Genomic DNA, 16,323 nt, shown 5'->3' with positions numbered 1-16,323 from the left:
GAGTCTAGGAGTTAGTTAGCTTGAAAACCAAATCTAAAATTTTTAGCTCGCGTTCTGAAATGGATTGCTTTGTGCGTGTTCCGTTTATTTGTAGAACAATGAATAAGCATGGCCAAGAAGTTTCAATACGGACTTCAACTAGAATTTAAACTCCTGCGTCTTGACTCATACCTAAAAGACAAATCTGGCGTTGCGTTTCCGATATGTGGAGTTTTATGAACGATTGGTGAAGAATAAATCTGTTCTCAAGAAGATTTTTCTTCAGGGCGTTTACCAAAAGAAGAAATCCAAAATTATTGACTTTCTCTTGACCTTTCTTTCATTTTTCTTGACCTCCCCACCCCCCGCCTTTTTCCTTAACATTTATTCAATCGCCCCAACTTAGGTATAGTTTGAAATTAAGAAAATATATATTTTTATTCAATGAAAAGCCCCTACCACAAGGCCGTTTATGATGAAAACTGAAGCTGTACTTTAACAAGTTGCTTTAATTATTAATGCATGTAAAAATTAATGCTTCAGACTTCATCCTGAATGCAGAATGGCCACATTACTTTAATATTTTTACAAAACTAGAATGTAATTCTTAAGAAAAAAAGCAAAAAAAATCAACCACAACTCAAGACAATTGTAGATTTCCAAATATTTAATTTTATCAAATCCCAGTTCAATGTAAATTCACTATACTGTAAAAATAATAATAATAATAATAATAAAAGTAAAACTTTTGACCACAAGCATAATTTCTTGACTTTCTTGACCTACCGGTTGATTTCTTGACTTTTTCTTGACAGGTAGACACCCTGTTCTTCTAATACGTATTTCTGGCAACCCTCAACTTTAACGTAGGACATCAAAGGTTGATCAGAAGGGACGAGAAACACAATGTAAGTCACACCGAGATTATAATAATTAATACCTCTTGACAATGGTAGATCACATTTCATTTCTTGTTTATACTGTATCTTTTATATGAGCCATACTTTCATAAACAATGGTAAAATTAACAATACGATGATAATAATTTTATGATTATGCTTAACCGGTTTTTCAGGAGGAGGTAAACTGACACCCCATGGTCACCCTAGCACAATCTCATCTGAACAGGAGTGTTCACTGCAAGAAGAAAGCATTTCACAAACAACCACACCCGCTGAGGTCATCTTGATCCCGGAGCAACATCTTGGGAGCTTGAACTGCCTCAAGGCAAAACATCTCCTCTCCATAACTTGCTTGGGAATTCCAGGAAGACCCAAAACACGGATGCGCAGGGTAATCGCTCGTCCAATTATCGAGTCCACGTTAAGCTGCGTCGGCTGGAGAATGAGAAGCCGCATGGAGTGACAATGGCCATCAACAAACATCCATTTACGTGTCTGCGCGACAGCGTTATCTTCCACGTCCAAGCACATGTTGACGCAAGCTATCTCCGAATAGAAAATACAAACAAAAGATGTTCATTCTTTGGTAGATCGATTTTTCCCAGAAGCAATCAAATACATTCCTTTCGTAAATACAATACACGTATTGTAGTTTCATTGACTTGGTTTATTTTACTTCGCTTTTGTACCACTTTCGGCTAATGAGGATGAGTGATGATATGATGAAATTGATGAACGGGCACTCACAATTAACACTCACGCCCTGGCCGAAACTCGAACTCGAGACCTCTGACGTCGTAGTGCGGTGTCGAATTTTCGTAAATACACCACACGTTTTCAAGAGTTCTTCATGACTTTATTGTTAATCTGTGGACTTGCATGAGAAATATTAAAAAAGTGGAAGAATAAGAGAATAAAGAGGAATCGTCCCCCTCACGTTACCTTCAATGAGCATGGTAGCTGCCAACAGGGAGAAAAGTTCAGTCTCCAACTTCTCCATGGAAAAGCCCGTCCGTCATAGCCTTTTGTCTCTACGACCATCGCGTTGAACCACAATCTCGATACCGAAGATTCCAGGTTTGAATCCCGGCCTGGGCATGACTGTTCGTTTGAGTTGTCATGAATGCAGAATAACTGATGAAATACACCATGAAACTTTTCTATTATTTCAGATTAGAACCGATTTTTTTTAATCTCTCGAGAAAAATGAATCAATAATGTACAAATATATAATACTGTTGCCGTTAAATAAAAACTTACACAATCCTTTGCATGCATTATGAAATTACAGACGTTAATGTGATGGAAGTATTACATGTTGGATGAGAGAATTTGAATCTAAGGCTTTTTATTATTCACAATATTGAAATGAAAATACGTTCATTGTCAGGAAGCAATAAAATGTATATCAACTACATTAATGAAATAAAACCATTATTTTCTCAAAACACTTAAAGCAATGACATTGCAACACATGAACGTTTCACTTTGTTTATAAGTCCACTTTACGCACAGAAATGCTAATCAAGACTGGACATGCAGTTGAAAGTGGGATCCGAACCACTTTGTGCCTCCCGGGTATAGAACCTGGGATCCCTTAATTAGCAGGCGACTTGCACAGTGGCGTAGGCGGCGGATTCGTCTGGGGTCATAGCTTCAAAATTACAACACTTAAACGTAGGAAGAATAGGAAAGTACAGGAAAACTATTCTCTACGGTCACATCGCCCCTTTACGAAATTCCTGATGACGTCACTGCATGTGATCATATCACATGAATTTCCAGTCGAATAGAAATTACAAAAATGAGAACCATACTTCTTCATCTTTTGTGCAATAATCCTTATATTAGTAATGCACGTACATGCTGTACGTGCATTTTTTACGTTTCTTACAGCATATGTGTGTATTTTTGTGTTTTTTCTTTTTTTTTCTTTTTTGTGTTTTTCTTCTTTCTTTTTTGTGTTTCTTTTCTCTTTGTGTTTTTTATTTTCTTTGGTATTTTGATCTTTTATATTTCGCAAACTGTTAGATATTTCAACTAAATTTGTAAAATGTGAAGTAGAGATGGTTAAGTGTAAGAAAAGGCTTCTGCCTTAACTTCGCCATCCAAAAGAAGAAGTAAATAAATAAATAAATAAATAAATAAACACACTATTTGCGTTTCTCTCATTGTTTTGTTTCCCCAATAACAGTTTCCATTCGCATGGGGATGGGGGGATAAATATTTCAATTCAAAATTATGGAAACGTCGGCACATAGGCTATTTGTGCCCGTCACGGAAGAAAAAAATCATGTCTGTAAAAAGTTCCTCAATCAATTTATAAATCTACATAATATGGTAGTAGGCTACTACCAACAACTAAAGCCACTGTCTCCGAGACCAAAATCTCCATACTATAGTTAAAAGCTGAGGTTCTAAAGGGGCATTCAGGACAAATGACAAATATAGGACAACACGATCCCATAGAGGATTGCACTGGCCGTGGATCACGGCGCCAGAGCCTCGTTGGCCTACAAGACTGTAGTTACCGGGGTGTACTACGCGGAAGTGAGGTCGACTTTTAGTGTCTTCTCAGATCACCTCAGAAAGTTATTTCTGTAGCTTGTAACTGAAATTATTTGTTTCGACGAGTGTACAGTGGGATCCACTAGCATTGCTCGGCAAATTGTCCCTGACTATTTTCATTAATTTTCTCTTACATCCTAAGTGTTTTCAAGTTATGGATTTTTATGTATGCTGGTGCAGAAATTGTGAACAGCTTGTTTTGAGTTTTCTTTTAATTCTTGAAGCTCTTATTGGGTCAAGTGCAAGACCATGATAATGGACAATTTGCATGGTAATACTCATGGACCCCACTGTACAAACAAGATACAATAACCGGTTCTCAATATACAGTATTAAGAAACGATAATATCAACCATGTAATGTTGGAACTCACCTGTTCTTCATCAAGTTCCTCTATTCTAGGTAGCGTATCAGGCATGTTGAGGGGATATCCTTAGCGTACAAAGAAGTTAGAGCAAACGGTCGTGGCTTCGAGGCCCGCAACGCACAGAGTTACCCGCAGGTACGGCTCGATGCATCAACAACAATGTCACTGACTTTGCAATGAAAACAGCATCCGAAAGAAGCTGGCTCCAAAAAAAGAGATTGGTGAGAGTCCACCACATCTATAGAGTGCGCGACGCCGACAGTGGCTATTTGCGTCCACGACACAATTTAAATGTGATTTTGTCCCGCGCACGGCGACCAGGAGCTTCGATTTGGCCATTATGCCAGTGGAGCCGCTCGACCAAGGTTCGCAAGTATTTTGGCGACGTTCCCTTGGCTAAAACGTAACCACCTTCCACAAAGGAGGGACCCGACAACAAACAAGGGGGGATTCAAATGTCAGGAGTCACGCCGCTTGGCACATAGGGACGGGAGCTTCTTGGAGCGGGCCAACAGTCGCATCTCTCGTGCGATCCTCGCAGATTGCGTTTCGGAGGAGCGCTGATTAGCAGACGTGCGAAATGGACACCCGAAATCTGTATCTTAGGCATTCCCGAGTCGGGATCTGACGCTCGTCCAACGCCGTGACGAGTCGCTCGGTTTCCCCCGGTTGACAACCTCAAAGGACCCTCGTGGGCTGACGGGAAATTGACAAAAGGCAGCGGAAGCTGCCGTCACGATGCATCTCGTGGTCTTTAGTTTGAGTTCTCTTGTAAAAGCACTTTAGTAAGGAAACATGGTTCACGATTCTACTTTCTACATGGGTTAGTTGAGGCCCGTAGCCAGGCAAGGGGCCGAGGATTTTCGAAAGGGAGGGGTTACGTGTACTTCTTTAGTAGTCTGTGTTCATTTTGCCACCTTTTCCTGCCATTTATGTTTTATTTTTTAGGAATATATGTCCAAAGGGAAAGAGGGTTATGACCCCCACCAACCCCCTCTTGGGCACGCCACTGGTTGTCAGCCCCCTTGACATTAGGTCAGTAGGTAAAACCACAGATAAGGATATCCTTATGTGTGGTAAAACTATTTTTTGTATAATTTGTTTACAGTGAAAAGTGAAAATGCACACAGCAGCTATTACTTTCATTCATCTTGTTTATGAGCCGAAGTCTAGGTAGAAGATTCTCTAGACTTTAGAAAGTTCTTTTTTGAGGGAACTTCTTTATCTGTACCTTCGCTGCCCCTTCCACATCTGCGTCAAAGGTCAACAGCTCCCAATTTTTGGGAACGAAGGGGAGTTTTAATGCTTCGGGTAGGGGTGGAATGTACTGTAGGCACTATGATTGAATATTGTGTATTTTTTCTTGTATGATATAAATATCTGTATCATCAAAAGTAGTATGGAGTGTGTAGTAAGGGATGATAAACATACAATTAACACTTCAAGAGATGTTTTATAAGATATAGAAAAAATAAACTGTAGTATTTGCATGATATTTCTAAATTTTGTGTTTTACATTAACTTGATGACCCCCCCCCCCCCAGACACACACATAATTTACCTTCATTTAATACTGTTACACTTTCGAAAATGAACTTCGTCTAAAAAGCCCGCCTAATAACCCGTGAGCCTCCCCTGGAGATCAATTCTAGCTACGGGCCTGAGTTAGTTGCTAGAAGTTCTGAAAATTTATATTTTAAGAACTTCGTAAACGCTTTTTGGCAAACGCTAACAAAAAATTTGAAGGGCTTTACTAAATTCTGTATTTGATATGTTTCTTTTGTTAAATCTAAGCAAATGTGTAAGATTACTAAAAGAGGGTGGTCACTCTAGGACCATGAAAAAATTCAATAATAATTTCAAGCCGAACTTTCTGAAAATTCAAGGGTACAAGCAGATCTTTTCTCTATTTCAACCTTACGGATTACCAATGTATCCAAAAATTCTAATTCAATTCAATATATTTAAAATATTTAATTTAAGGCACGGAGTTTACATTTGCCATTTCACATACCTACTCAGACTTGAAATATATATCTACAAACACAAGTGAAAATTTTAACGAGATATTCTAATCCACGAAAAAATATTAATTGTATAAGAATTCCAAACTCAAAATTTAATTAACCACTTTCAAAATATCTTATGTTGCCAAAATCTTCCGTCTGTCAGATAGATTGTTCTGCAATGGACGCTAACAAAGTAAACTGATTGAGAGAATTCTGTTTTATTTTCCACGCAGCTTTCCTTTCCTTCCTCGACAAAAATAACAGCTAAACTGTGAAAAATGCAACCCACGACATTTAGAAATGTGTATAAATTGAATGAGATTAATAAAAGTTGCAATTTTTCACATCTAAGGAGCAAAATTCACGCAGAATTCCCGGTGACTAGCCACCATGTAAATGAATTTGGTTTTGGTGAGCATTCATTTGTTTCTCGTCTATTTAACCAAATGTTTGGTTAGAAGAAACTATTTTGTTGGTTATTCTAACAAAGTTTTTCTCTGTGTAACGAAGCATAGTTTCGAAATTAAAATAAAACAATTTAAAATTATAACGCAAACAAACTGCCAGTTAATACCAGAACACATTAGTCATGGAAATTATTTCCAAATCACTTAATGCATGTCAACGACATTGAAATTCACCAAAAATTGCATAAGGTGAAGATGATTTTCTGTTATTAATAATGTAGCATATCCACAATCCATAACAGCTTCACACACAAAAAAAGTATGAGAATTACAGTGGGATCCTCGAGTATTACCATGCAAATTGTCCATCACCATGTTCGTGCACTTTATTTGACCCAATAAGAGCTTCAAGAATTAAAAGAAAACTCAAAACCAGCTGTTTACAACTTCTGCACCAGCATACATAAAAATCCATCGCTTAAAAACACACAGGATTTAAGAGAAAAATTAACCCTTCGTAGGTCGTGCGACAAAAATTACGTCGATTGTCGTAAGAGAGACCAGGTTATTAAAATATGCGAAATTAATGGTCTAAAAGGCCAATTCCTCAATTATTACGAATAGATCTTTTCTTTCAACAATTGAGATTCTATAAAAATATAAAAATTGAAATTCTGTACAATTATAAAAAGGTACTCTTCGTTAATCGGTCAGGGAATGAGAGACCAGATTTTCATGAAAAACTAGGTACACCTATAGCCACGCATGGACTCAAGACAGCAAGGGGCTTCAAGGAACCCTCCCTAGCGGCTCGAATATCTGACTAACACTGAAAACAAAATCGTGGAGTAAAAGAGGAAGACTAGCAACTCAGCTAGACAGAGGGAGATTGTTGGCAAAATAATCACTGATAAATAACGACGTTAAAATCACACAGCCAGAACGAGAGATCGTGCGCGACCATAGCAGGGTTAATAAAAATAGTCATGGACAATCTGCACGGTAATACTCATGGACCCCACTGTACATAAACAGTTAAACAGATTAACAAGCAAGTAAATCGAATCAGCCATTCTTTTACGACAAAAGGGAATTTCTTGGGTTTAAGTGTACAAAAATTTTATCAGAAAATTGCATCCCACTGTAATGATGAAATACATTTCAAATCGGAATTGGCAATTTTTATCTCCTTATCTATGCTCGAAACCTATTAAGTTTATGGCAGCACTTAAGATATGTTCCCTATGATGTCTTTTATCACAGACAAACAAGTATTCTTCTTTGTCTGTGCTTTTATTTGTTTCAAAATGTACAGTATTGTTCCGTGCTCATACATATTTCTCAATAGACCAGACTAAGGCTGGATGAAATATTATTATTTTACTTGTTTTGTATAATGCTACAATATAGTTTTAAGTATTTATTTTTTTTAAAAACATTAGCAGTAATATTTATTTGGACAGCCTTACAATCTTTGTGTCTCGGGTGCAAGTCTAAACTGAAGGTCATTCCTGTCCCAAGTTCGACAGAATGTACAATTCCTGAATTGTAAATTGGCTGGAACGACTTGTTTTTCTGAAGTGAAACATCAAATGAACTTTCGAAACAGATGACTTCTGTTGAATGTTAATCACTAAGTTCTGTAACGCGATTATGGCGAAGGGAGCATGGAATAGAAATGGCTGCATTAGAGGGATTATCGCCAGAAAATCCCTTTTCCATCTCCTTGACCTCGTTTTACCCACATTTCAACTCTTGATCTCGTCCAAATGGAATATGAACGTGTAAAATTAGAAACTGAAAACATTTAAGAAAATTTTATCAACAGAGAAACTAAATAATAAAAAGTACCAAATGTATACTACTTTTGTAGTGCGTGACAAAATATATATTCAAACGATCCACATGTGGTAATTATTAAATAACTATTAAAATTTATATCAGGTACATAACAAGTAACATCCACGCAATTTAAGGAACGATATTTGAAATAATATTGAGGCACAGTAATAAAATACTGGAAGGGCCGGACCCTGTGGTCGAGTGGTTAGCACATAGCGCTGCGACGCCAAGGGTCCCGGGTTCGAATCCCGCTCGGGTTTGGTTGCTTGTGAATGTGCATTCATCAATTTCATCATTTCATCACTCATCCCCATCTTCGCAAATTAGTCAAGAGGCACAAAACGCGAAGTAAAATAAAATCAATCGTACTGCAAGGATTTTTGAAGCGATTTGATTTGGTTTAGTTTATTTAACTTCGCATTTCTGCCACTTTTGACTAATCGCGAAGATGATGATAAGGGGTGATATGATGAAACTGATGAACATTTACAAAGAGCATCCATGCCTAAGCAGAGATTCGAACCAGGGACCCCTGGCGTGGCGTCGTAGAGTTCTGTACTAAACCAATCCGTAAAATTTGAAAAGAAGAATTTCTCTGAGCTATTTCTTGACGAGTACAAACGCTCAGCCTAATACTATATTTTCCTAATATTTTTCAATAGTTTACAAGTTAATGTATAAACAGTAAGATTTTTCTTTCTCCTCTCTATTTAGTATCAAGGTTTTCACAATTCCCTTGCCGACCTACCAACACCGATTAAGTGTCCGCTGCCCTCTTTCATTTTTTGATTTACAGCATCCTTGTAGACATATACTCGCGTAAGTTCTTACGGCATCGATAAAGGATTAGATACATACTTGCTTCTTTTTTCGTATTTCCTTTAGTTCTTCAATAACACACAGTACACAGCAGAAGAAAAGAATGCAGCCTTGGGTGAGGGGATAATCTCTTTGAAAAAAACTGCTGAATGGGAATCTGTTACGTTGATGGCTTTTCTTCTTCCGAGGGGAAAGACTACAAAAAAAATCCATTGATTCTGCACACACGCACACAAAAAAGCGCACCATGTACGCAAATATGCTACAATTGTGCTAATAGACTGACATGGGTAGTAGTGTTATCGAGAGAAAAACTGGAATTCATCAGAAGCAGTATTTAAAATCGTTGGCCTGTCAGAAAATCTACGGTTAGGGAATATTCTGGGAGAAAATAATGAAACTTCTTTGAAATGTATGCTATAAAGTTGGATTGATTGAATTGGTTTATTTAACTTCAGTTTTTGCCACTTTTGGCGGAGATGAGGATGAGTGATGAGATGATAAAATTGATGAAGGGACCCTCACAACGAACTCTCATTCCCAGGTCCGGATTCGAACCTGGTCCTCTGGCGTCGTAGCTCACTGTGTTAACCACTCTGCCACGGAGGTGGCATGAAAAGAAATTTCACGAGGAGGGTATATCTTATCTATTCTAATAGTTCGTGTGTAATTTGCACTTTCCATGTATCCGAAGTTCTCTTCTTTTCGCGAAGTTAGGCCACATGGGCAATGGCATCCATAAATTGTCGTTTGAGGGCATCTCAGAGGAACTCAACAATCCGTAAACACGCCACTGGTTCTCCACAGCATCACCAAGTCAATTTCTATCTGTTTGTTGCTGAGAAGAGCACATTGGGTCAAGAAATGAGGCACCCAAGCAACTTCGTTCACAATAATGAAAATTACCGAAGATGGTACAATCAGAGACGCAAACGTTTGAAAACCTGTGGATGAGCTCAAACACTTCAGTTAGGAGTTTTAAAAAAATCTTATAAAATCCTACCATTAATGCATCGTGATATTAACGAACACCAACAATGTATCCTTACTTATTTTCTAATGTGTTATTTACTGATTTCAATAAGGACTCCACCACGAACAAGGACGTATTTAGGAGGTCCGGACTCCCCCGAAATACTTAATTATTACAAATAAAATTAAATAATGAAAATAATGATAAAATAACTAAATTAAATAATGAAAATATACTTGTTTAATCCTGGGTTACTTATTTCCACCGAACTTATTGGAAGGCAAGGTTTATATTGGAATCATACTTTCAATGACAGTACCAAAGAATATTTATGTAATATTTATTACTACTTATAATAATTTGCTTAAAATATTACCAGGAACTTTACTTTTTGTCAACTGGATCTAACATCCTTTTTCGATATTCAATAAATATTCAATTATTTATCTATTTGATATTAATTTCCTCTGTCATGTCACTGTTCTTATACAGTTTTCTTACCTATTCATGTAACAAAAATATAATGTTAATAAATTAGAATATTTTAATTAATACTCTATTTATTAATTTAACAATTGTTTAAATTTAAACATTATTATTATTATTATTTTGAGACACTTGAGTCGAAGCCACCAAAATGTATTTCTACGTATATAGGTGCCTGACCACGAATAACGATAACAAAATTTAATTATATTTAATATAATAACACGTATAATTCTAGGGTGTTCGGGAAAAGGCACATAAGTCACACACTGTGATTTTTTGTTACTTTCATTACAAGTATAATCTTATGTTGGACATGTGTAAAGATTCTAAATTGGTGATCCAACAAGGAAAACAAAATAAACGTAGTTAACTGTCTACTGTGAAACTGCATTTGTTGACCTAAGTACTTTTCCCCTAACAGCCTAGCTAGAGTTACAATACGACAAATTATTGTGTGAGCTGGGGCCCATATAAAGGCCGAATCACACGGAACTGGATTTCCAGTTAGTTCGCGCTGAACTGGCTACCTGACCGGAAGTGATGGCTGCCTAGCTGGCTGCTTAACTAGTTTTGAGGAATAGGTCATGTTCTAATTGCAACTGACTTTCCTGGACTGGATTCTGTGGAACCGCCAATTAGAGCGAAGTTTGGCCTTGTGAAGATAATCTGTGAGTTTGCCGAAGGTTGTTTTTTTTTGTCTGTGGTTTCCGAGAGTTGGTTTGTTTTCTTCGCTTCTTGATAAAACAAAAAGTAACTGAAATGATTTGCATTCGTGTTCAGTTCGTTAGGTATTTACACAAAGCGATGAGATTTATACCTGACAAATATGATTTGCCGATAATGTACATCCTTATTATTACAAGTCCATTGAACGTTTCATATTTTTAGTTGAAAAACATATTGTTTTAATGAATTAATCCTGCGAATCTCGTGTATGAATATGCATACCAGAATTCGTTAAAAAGCTTGTCCAGTACGCATTGATTACCATATTTTCTTTCGAGCCAATTTCTAGTCCATACTTTTCTTAATTCTTAATACGGCAGTAATTCTCCTACAACGTTCTTCAAATTGCTCGTCCATCTTTTTTAGATTGTCAGCTCTGCGCAATGTCTTATGGGGACAAAAGTCTATCATCAAGTACGTTAACAAGTATCGTGTGAGGCGAAAACTAGCAGATGAGTAACCAGTCCAACACCAACTAGGACATCCAGTTCCGTGTGATTCTGGCTTAAGTTGGCGGCGATTGGGTTAAAAAAAATTGGGGGAGGAGACAATGTGCCAAAGCTGGAGGGGGCAAGGAACAGTTTACTTTTCCTTTGTAGATAAGGTGTAAAAGTGCGGGGTAAAAGTAGCAAAAAGTTGGGGGGGGGGGAGGGAACAGCCCCGTAATCGCCGCCACTGACTCATATCTGCGAAGTCGACAACACATTGCGACGACGTCCCACGAGAATGCTGCTCAAACGTTCAGCATGCGAATTCATCGATGGTTGACACCAGCGACAAAAAATAAGTTATGTAACGAAGCCCGGTGGCCAGAAAAGCGTAAGCAACATGACAGGACGTCCGGAGCGACAGCGACATTCAAAAAACCAGGAGTGAGTGAGAGTGAGTGAGTGAGTGGCCTTTACAAGCGGACACGCAAGCAACAATCATATTTTCCCTTGCAGTTTTATTTCGATTAACGGCGGGGAGATTCTCTGCAGTCAAGGTCAGGTGTTCGCCCGCTTCCTTTTTCCATTTTCTTTCTTATCAGTTTCTTCGTTATTCTTTCTGTTTACCGATATTCTCTTCCTCTGCTTGTTTATCTTCCTGCTTTTCTATGATCTTTCTTCTCCTCTCTCTCTCTATCTCATCATCAGGGAACGGATTTATGTGGAAATACATATTTATGTATGAGGCTGAAATCAGTTATACGTATTTTGGATTATCTTTGCTCATCATGGCATGTAGATTCGAAAAATTCAGTTTTTATTTTCCATATTTATATATATATTATGTTTTGGATCATATTTTAGTTATTTTTACATACTATTTCTGTATTTCAGAGCATTTCTCAACATATACTCGCAATAACAACATGTCCTCGTGTGTCCGAAATAGTTGGGTGAATTTCTTGCGAATAACTGACACATTTGAAATACACTCCCATTACTTATTGCGACATTGAACGCAGTTTTAGTCAATATAAATCCATGTTAAGAGACAACAGAAGGAAATTCACGTTCGAAAACTTACAAAAAAAATCTTGTTATTCATTGTTTTGGAAACATAAAATGAACACACATTTTGTGTTGCTAATGTCAATGTAAGCGTACTGTATTCTATGTAGCTCGTGAAGTGCCTTGCATTATTAAATAGGTATTTTTTTACAATTTTAAGTCCATATTTAACTCCATATTTTGGTGAAAATAACTAAATATGTATTTCCATATTTAGCATATTTTACTAAATATAAATCCGTTCCCTGCTCATTAGTCTTCATTCCTTTCATTCTCACACTCTGTGTCTCGCTTCTCTTCCCTCCTCTCTCGCCTTTCTATTTATCCCTTCCGCTCGCTCTTCTCTCTCTCTTTCGCATTTATATATTCCCTCTCTCTTTTTCTCTCTCTCTCTCTCTTTCTCAATTTACTTCAATATTCCTTTCTCCTTGATTCTCTACATCTTCCTTTCTCTCTCTTTTGTTTCTCAGTTTCTTTTCTTTTCCTTTTCTCTCCGTTCCCTTATCTCTCTGTGCGTGTCCTCCCTTCTATATTTCTCGTCTTTGTGTTTAACATTTAACTTTACGGGGTAAAAGTGAAACCGTTCTCTCGTTTAGTTACGCCAGGGAACGCGGGAAGAAAAGCTGAAGCAGACAAATTTTTCTGTGGCGGCAAATGGATTTTTACGACAGATTATATCCGAAATAAATGCCATAATTTATGAGAAAACATTGCATTGAGTACATTACCTGCATTCAGATACCACTGTCTATGCATATTCTTGTTACTTGTGAATAAAACGTGTGTAAAATACCTTTTAAAGGATAAAAAACGCTTAATATGTAAAAGTGATAACAAGAAGGGAAACTGCTGAATAGAAACTGACTGTTGGAAAGGATTGTCAGGGGGTGTGCTTTTACGTAATACTTGGCATGTATTTACTTGTGATTAACGATTTATTTTTTTACATAAAATGTCATAATTATAGCATAAATAATGCATAATTACATTAAAAGTATCTTAATTATTCCTAATATCTACCAAACACAACCTAAAAATTGCAAATGAAAGTGAGAAATTTCGAAACGTTACCACTTCCTACAGTATTTAATATACAATTTTCTACTGTATAATTACCAGTTATACTCAGAATGTCAAATTGAAGTAGTTTGCACGGAACAAATTTTAAAATTATTGCTTGTCCTTTTCCTTCTTCAAAAACCTACTCTTGGTGAATTACTAAGAAAACGTTGATTTTCCACAAATACACCAAATTTCTCTGATTTTTCTAGGATTTCCAGGCTGGTAGACACCCTGATAACATGCTTTTGTGCACAACATTAATGCACAATTAACACTTTCGGTAAAAAAAAAAAAAAACTGAATCACGGTCAACAAATCTCAAACAATATTCGAAGATTCCACACATTTTATTTCTTCCTGCGACTGACTCTTGCGAAAAAACATACTTTGTATGGAAATTAGGCCATAATATCGAGGCACTTTTTTGTGTGCACTATCAAAATTTAGGAACTACTGCTTGACATGCCAACAATATACACAAATTGCTCGTAAGCATGGCATGTAGATAAAACTAATATTTTACGACATGCAAAATCTATCCGGAGATTAATTATTTTGACTTGTCCTTCCTCTCTCTCTCTCTCTCTCTCTCTCTCTCTCTCTCTCTCTCTCTCTCTCTCTCTCTCATGCCCCTGCCAGGATTCGAACCTGGGACCCCTGGCGTCGTAGCGCGATGTCCTAGCCGCACGAGAAACTTAATTACCTGAGCTGGTGGGGCTCACAGACCCACACTTTTCTATCACTAAAATTCAAGAAACCACATTCTTATTGAATCACTGCTTCCTTTGTTGGTTACAATTATATATTAATTAGAATAATTACAAAAAATACCTCATTAATAAAAAATAATAGCCAATTATTGCCTGAGTGACACATTTTACTATTCACTAAACTCATAAAAAAAATCATTACTGCTTTCTTGTTTACAGAGGTGTAGTTGTTTATTAATTTTAATAACTACAAAAAATACCATCATTACCAGCCAATTGTACACTGTCACTGGCATGAGTGTCTCGAATGAGACGCATTCAAAGATGGCGCCTGCTACGTCCACCAAGTGCATTTAGCCTCCTATTTACATTACATTTATGTTTTTACGAACAAAAGTAATACATAAATATTGGGAGCACAATAGGAACAATGTAATTTATTTTCAATTTTTTATTCAAATTTTCACAGTTGAAATAAGGAGGTGTACGCTAGGGTTAAAACACTTCTTTCTTATGATGACATGTAAACATGCTGTGCTTTATGACGCTGTCTATTTTTCTTGCTTTGTGGAGTAAAGTGGTTTTGCTGACATGTGACGTAAAGAGTTTTTTATTGTCACGAATTTTGGGCTTGCGTTTATAAAATAATTGGCAAGGGGCCAACGATACAACATAAACTGACGCTAGATAAGTCAAGAATCATACCATGTATCTTTTCAGCGTTTATTCCAAAAATTTCTCACCAACAACTTATGAACACACAGCTGGGACGTGGTGCAACCTTATATGTGAATATCCCGCGCATCAAGAACGGTGTCTTTTTTCACATTTCTCAACGTCCCGCTTTTAAAAGCGCCCTTATCGCCAGAGAGATCGTTAAGTTAGACTTTCTGAGCCTCGGAAACTCGGCTCCAAGCACGGATTACACAACGAGATGTGTTAAATGAAGTTACGATGCGTAAACAACTTATTAGGAGAAGATGATATTCGTCGCCCAAGAGATGAAGTTCGTTAGAAATTGTAATTAGGTTTTGCTGTTGCACAGGTGAAAATGTTCGGGATATGTGAGAGCCTGACAGAAAAATCGAATCTCCTGATCTGCACCATTAAAAGTTCTCCGCAACATGGCGACCGGGAGGGGTCGAAATTAACATAGTTCGCTTCAAGTTACAAAAAGAAAAATAAGTTTGTTACTTTTATTGTTATTAACCGAAATAAGTTAAATTAGTTCTTATTTGAACAGATTGACGAAGTAAAAACTGCGTTAAATCGAATATCAGAGAGGGCACACAACATATGACTAAAATTTCTTACTAACTTTTAAAACTTTTTTTTAACGACGTGTTTTAAAAGTTAATAACGAAATAGAATAACTATGCATTTCGGTACACTAACTGAGCGAAATGTAAAAAGTAAATAAAAGACATTTGTGCTGGATATTCACTCATTTGGTGAGTCGAGTTAGAAAAGTCTCCCAAGGATATAATAATAATAATAATGGAAATACATCCGAGACAGCACACAGCACAATCTGCTGCATCTTTCATATGCTTGCTTATTAATTGTTTCTTTACGATTTCACAAAATCTGGGAATTTCATTGTATGGGAGATATAAGGGGTGATCCTTCCACGTAATAGTGGGAATGGACGTAACTCCATACATGTCACACCTCTGATGCGGAAATAAAATTCTAATTTCTTGAAATAACGAAAAGCCGACTCTAAACAAAATGTATGCCTCTTCTTAAACTACAACTTTTACTACAAACGTTCTTGCTAATTGATTACACACATACACAGGGTACGGCAATGAATCAGGTGATTTTAAATACTCCATACTTTCTGCTTCCATTAAAAATCGATTTTGGATCATAGGGTTCCCACGTGATCATTCACTTGGAACAATTTTCTTGGCTGGATAGAAAATTCGATATCTTCCTTCACGATGGGAAGCCCTTTTTCATCATCGGGAC

The 16,323-nt window shown here is 37.0% G+C and overlaps 1 protein-coding gene across 2 annotated transcripts in view; it reads right to left on the bottom strand.

Moving 5' to 3' along the window:
• Nucleotides 1-16,323, bottom strand: part of ClC-a (chloride channel protein 2) — a 222,308-nt gene that overhangs the window by 128,144 nt on the left and 77,841 nt on the right. Inside the window, exon 1 of one of the 2 annotated variants that reach the window (XM_083135173.1) lies at nucleotides 3,823-4,041. The exons of the other annotated variant lie outside the window; for it this stretch is intronic. Coding sequence (XP_082991299.1) covers nucleotides 3,823-3,867 — 45 coding nt within the window. The 5' untranslated portion in view covers nucleotides 3,868-4,041. Of the gene's footprint in view, nucleotides 1-3,822; nucleotides 4,042-16,323 lie in introns of those variants that run through there. 2 annotated transcript variants of the gene reach the window in all.

Source organism: Lepisma saccharinum, chromosome 14, assembly GCF_977018435.1.
Source record: "Lepisma saccharinum chromosome 14, izLepSacc3.1, whole genome shotgun sequence".
Classification (NCBI taxonomy): Eukaryota; Metazoa; Arthropoda; class Insecta; order Zygentoma; family Lepismatidae; genus Lepisma; species Lepisma saccharinum.
The sequence above is the reverse complement of the archived record's forward strand: the minus strand, read 5'-3'. Positions and strand labels throughout refer to the sequence as shown.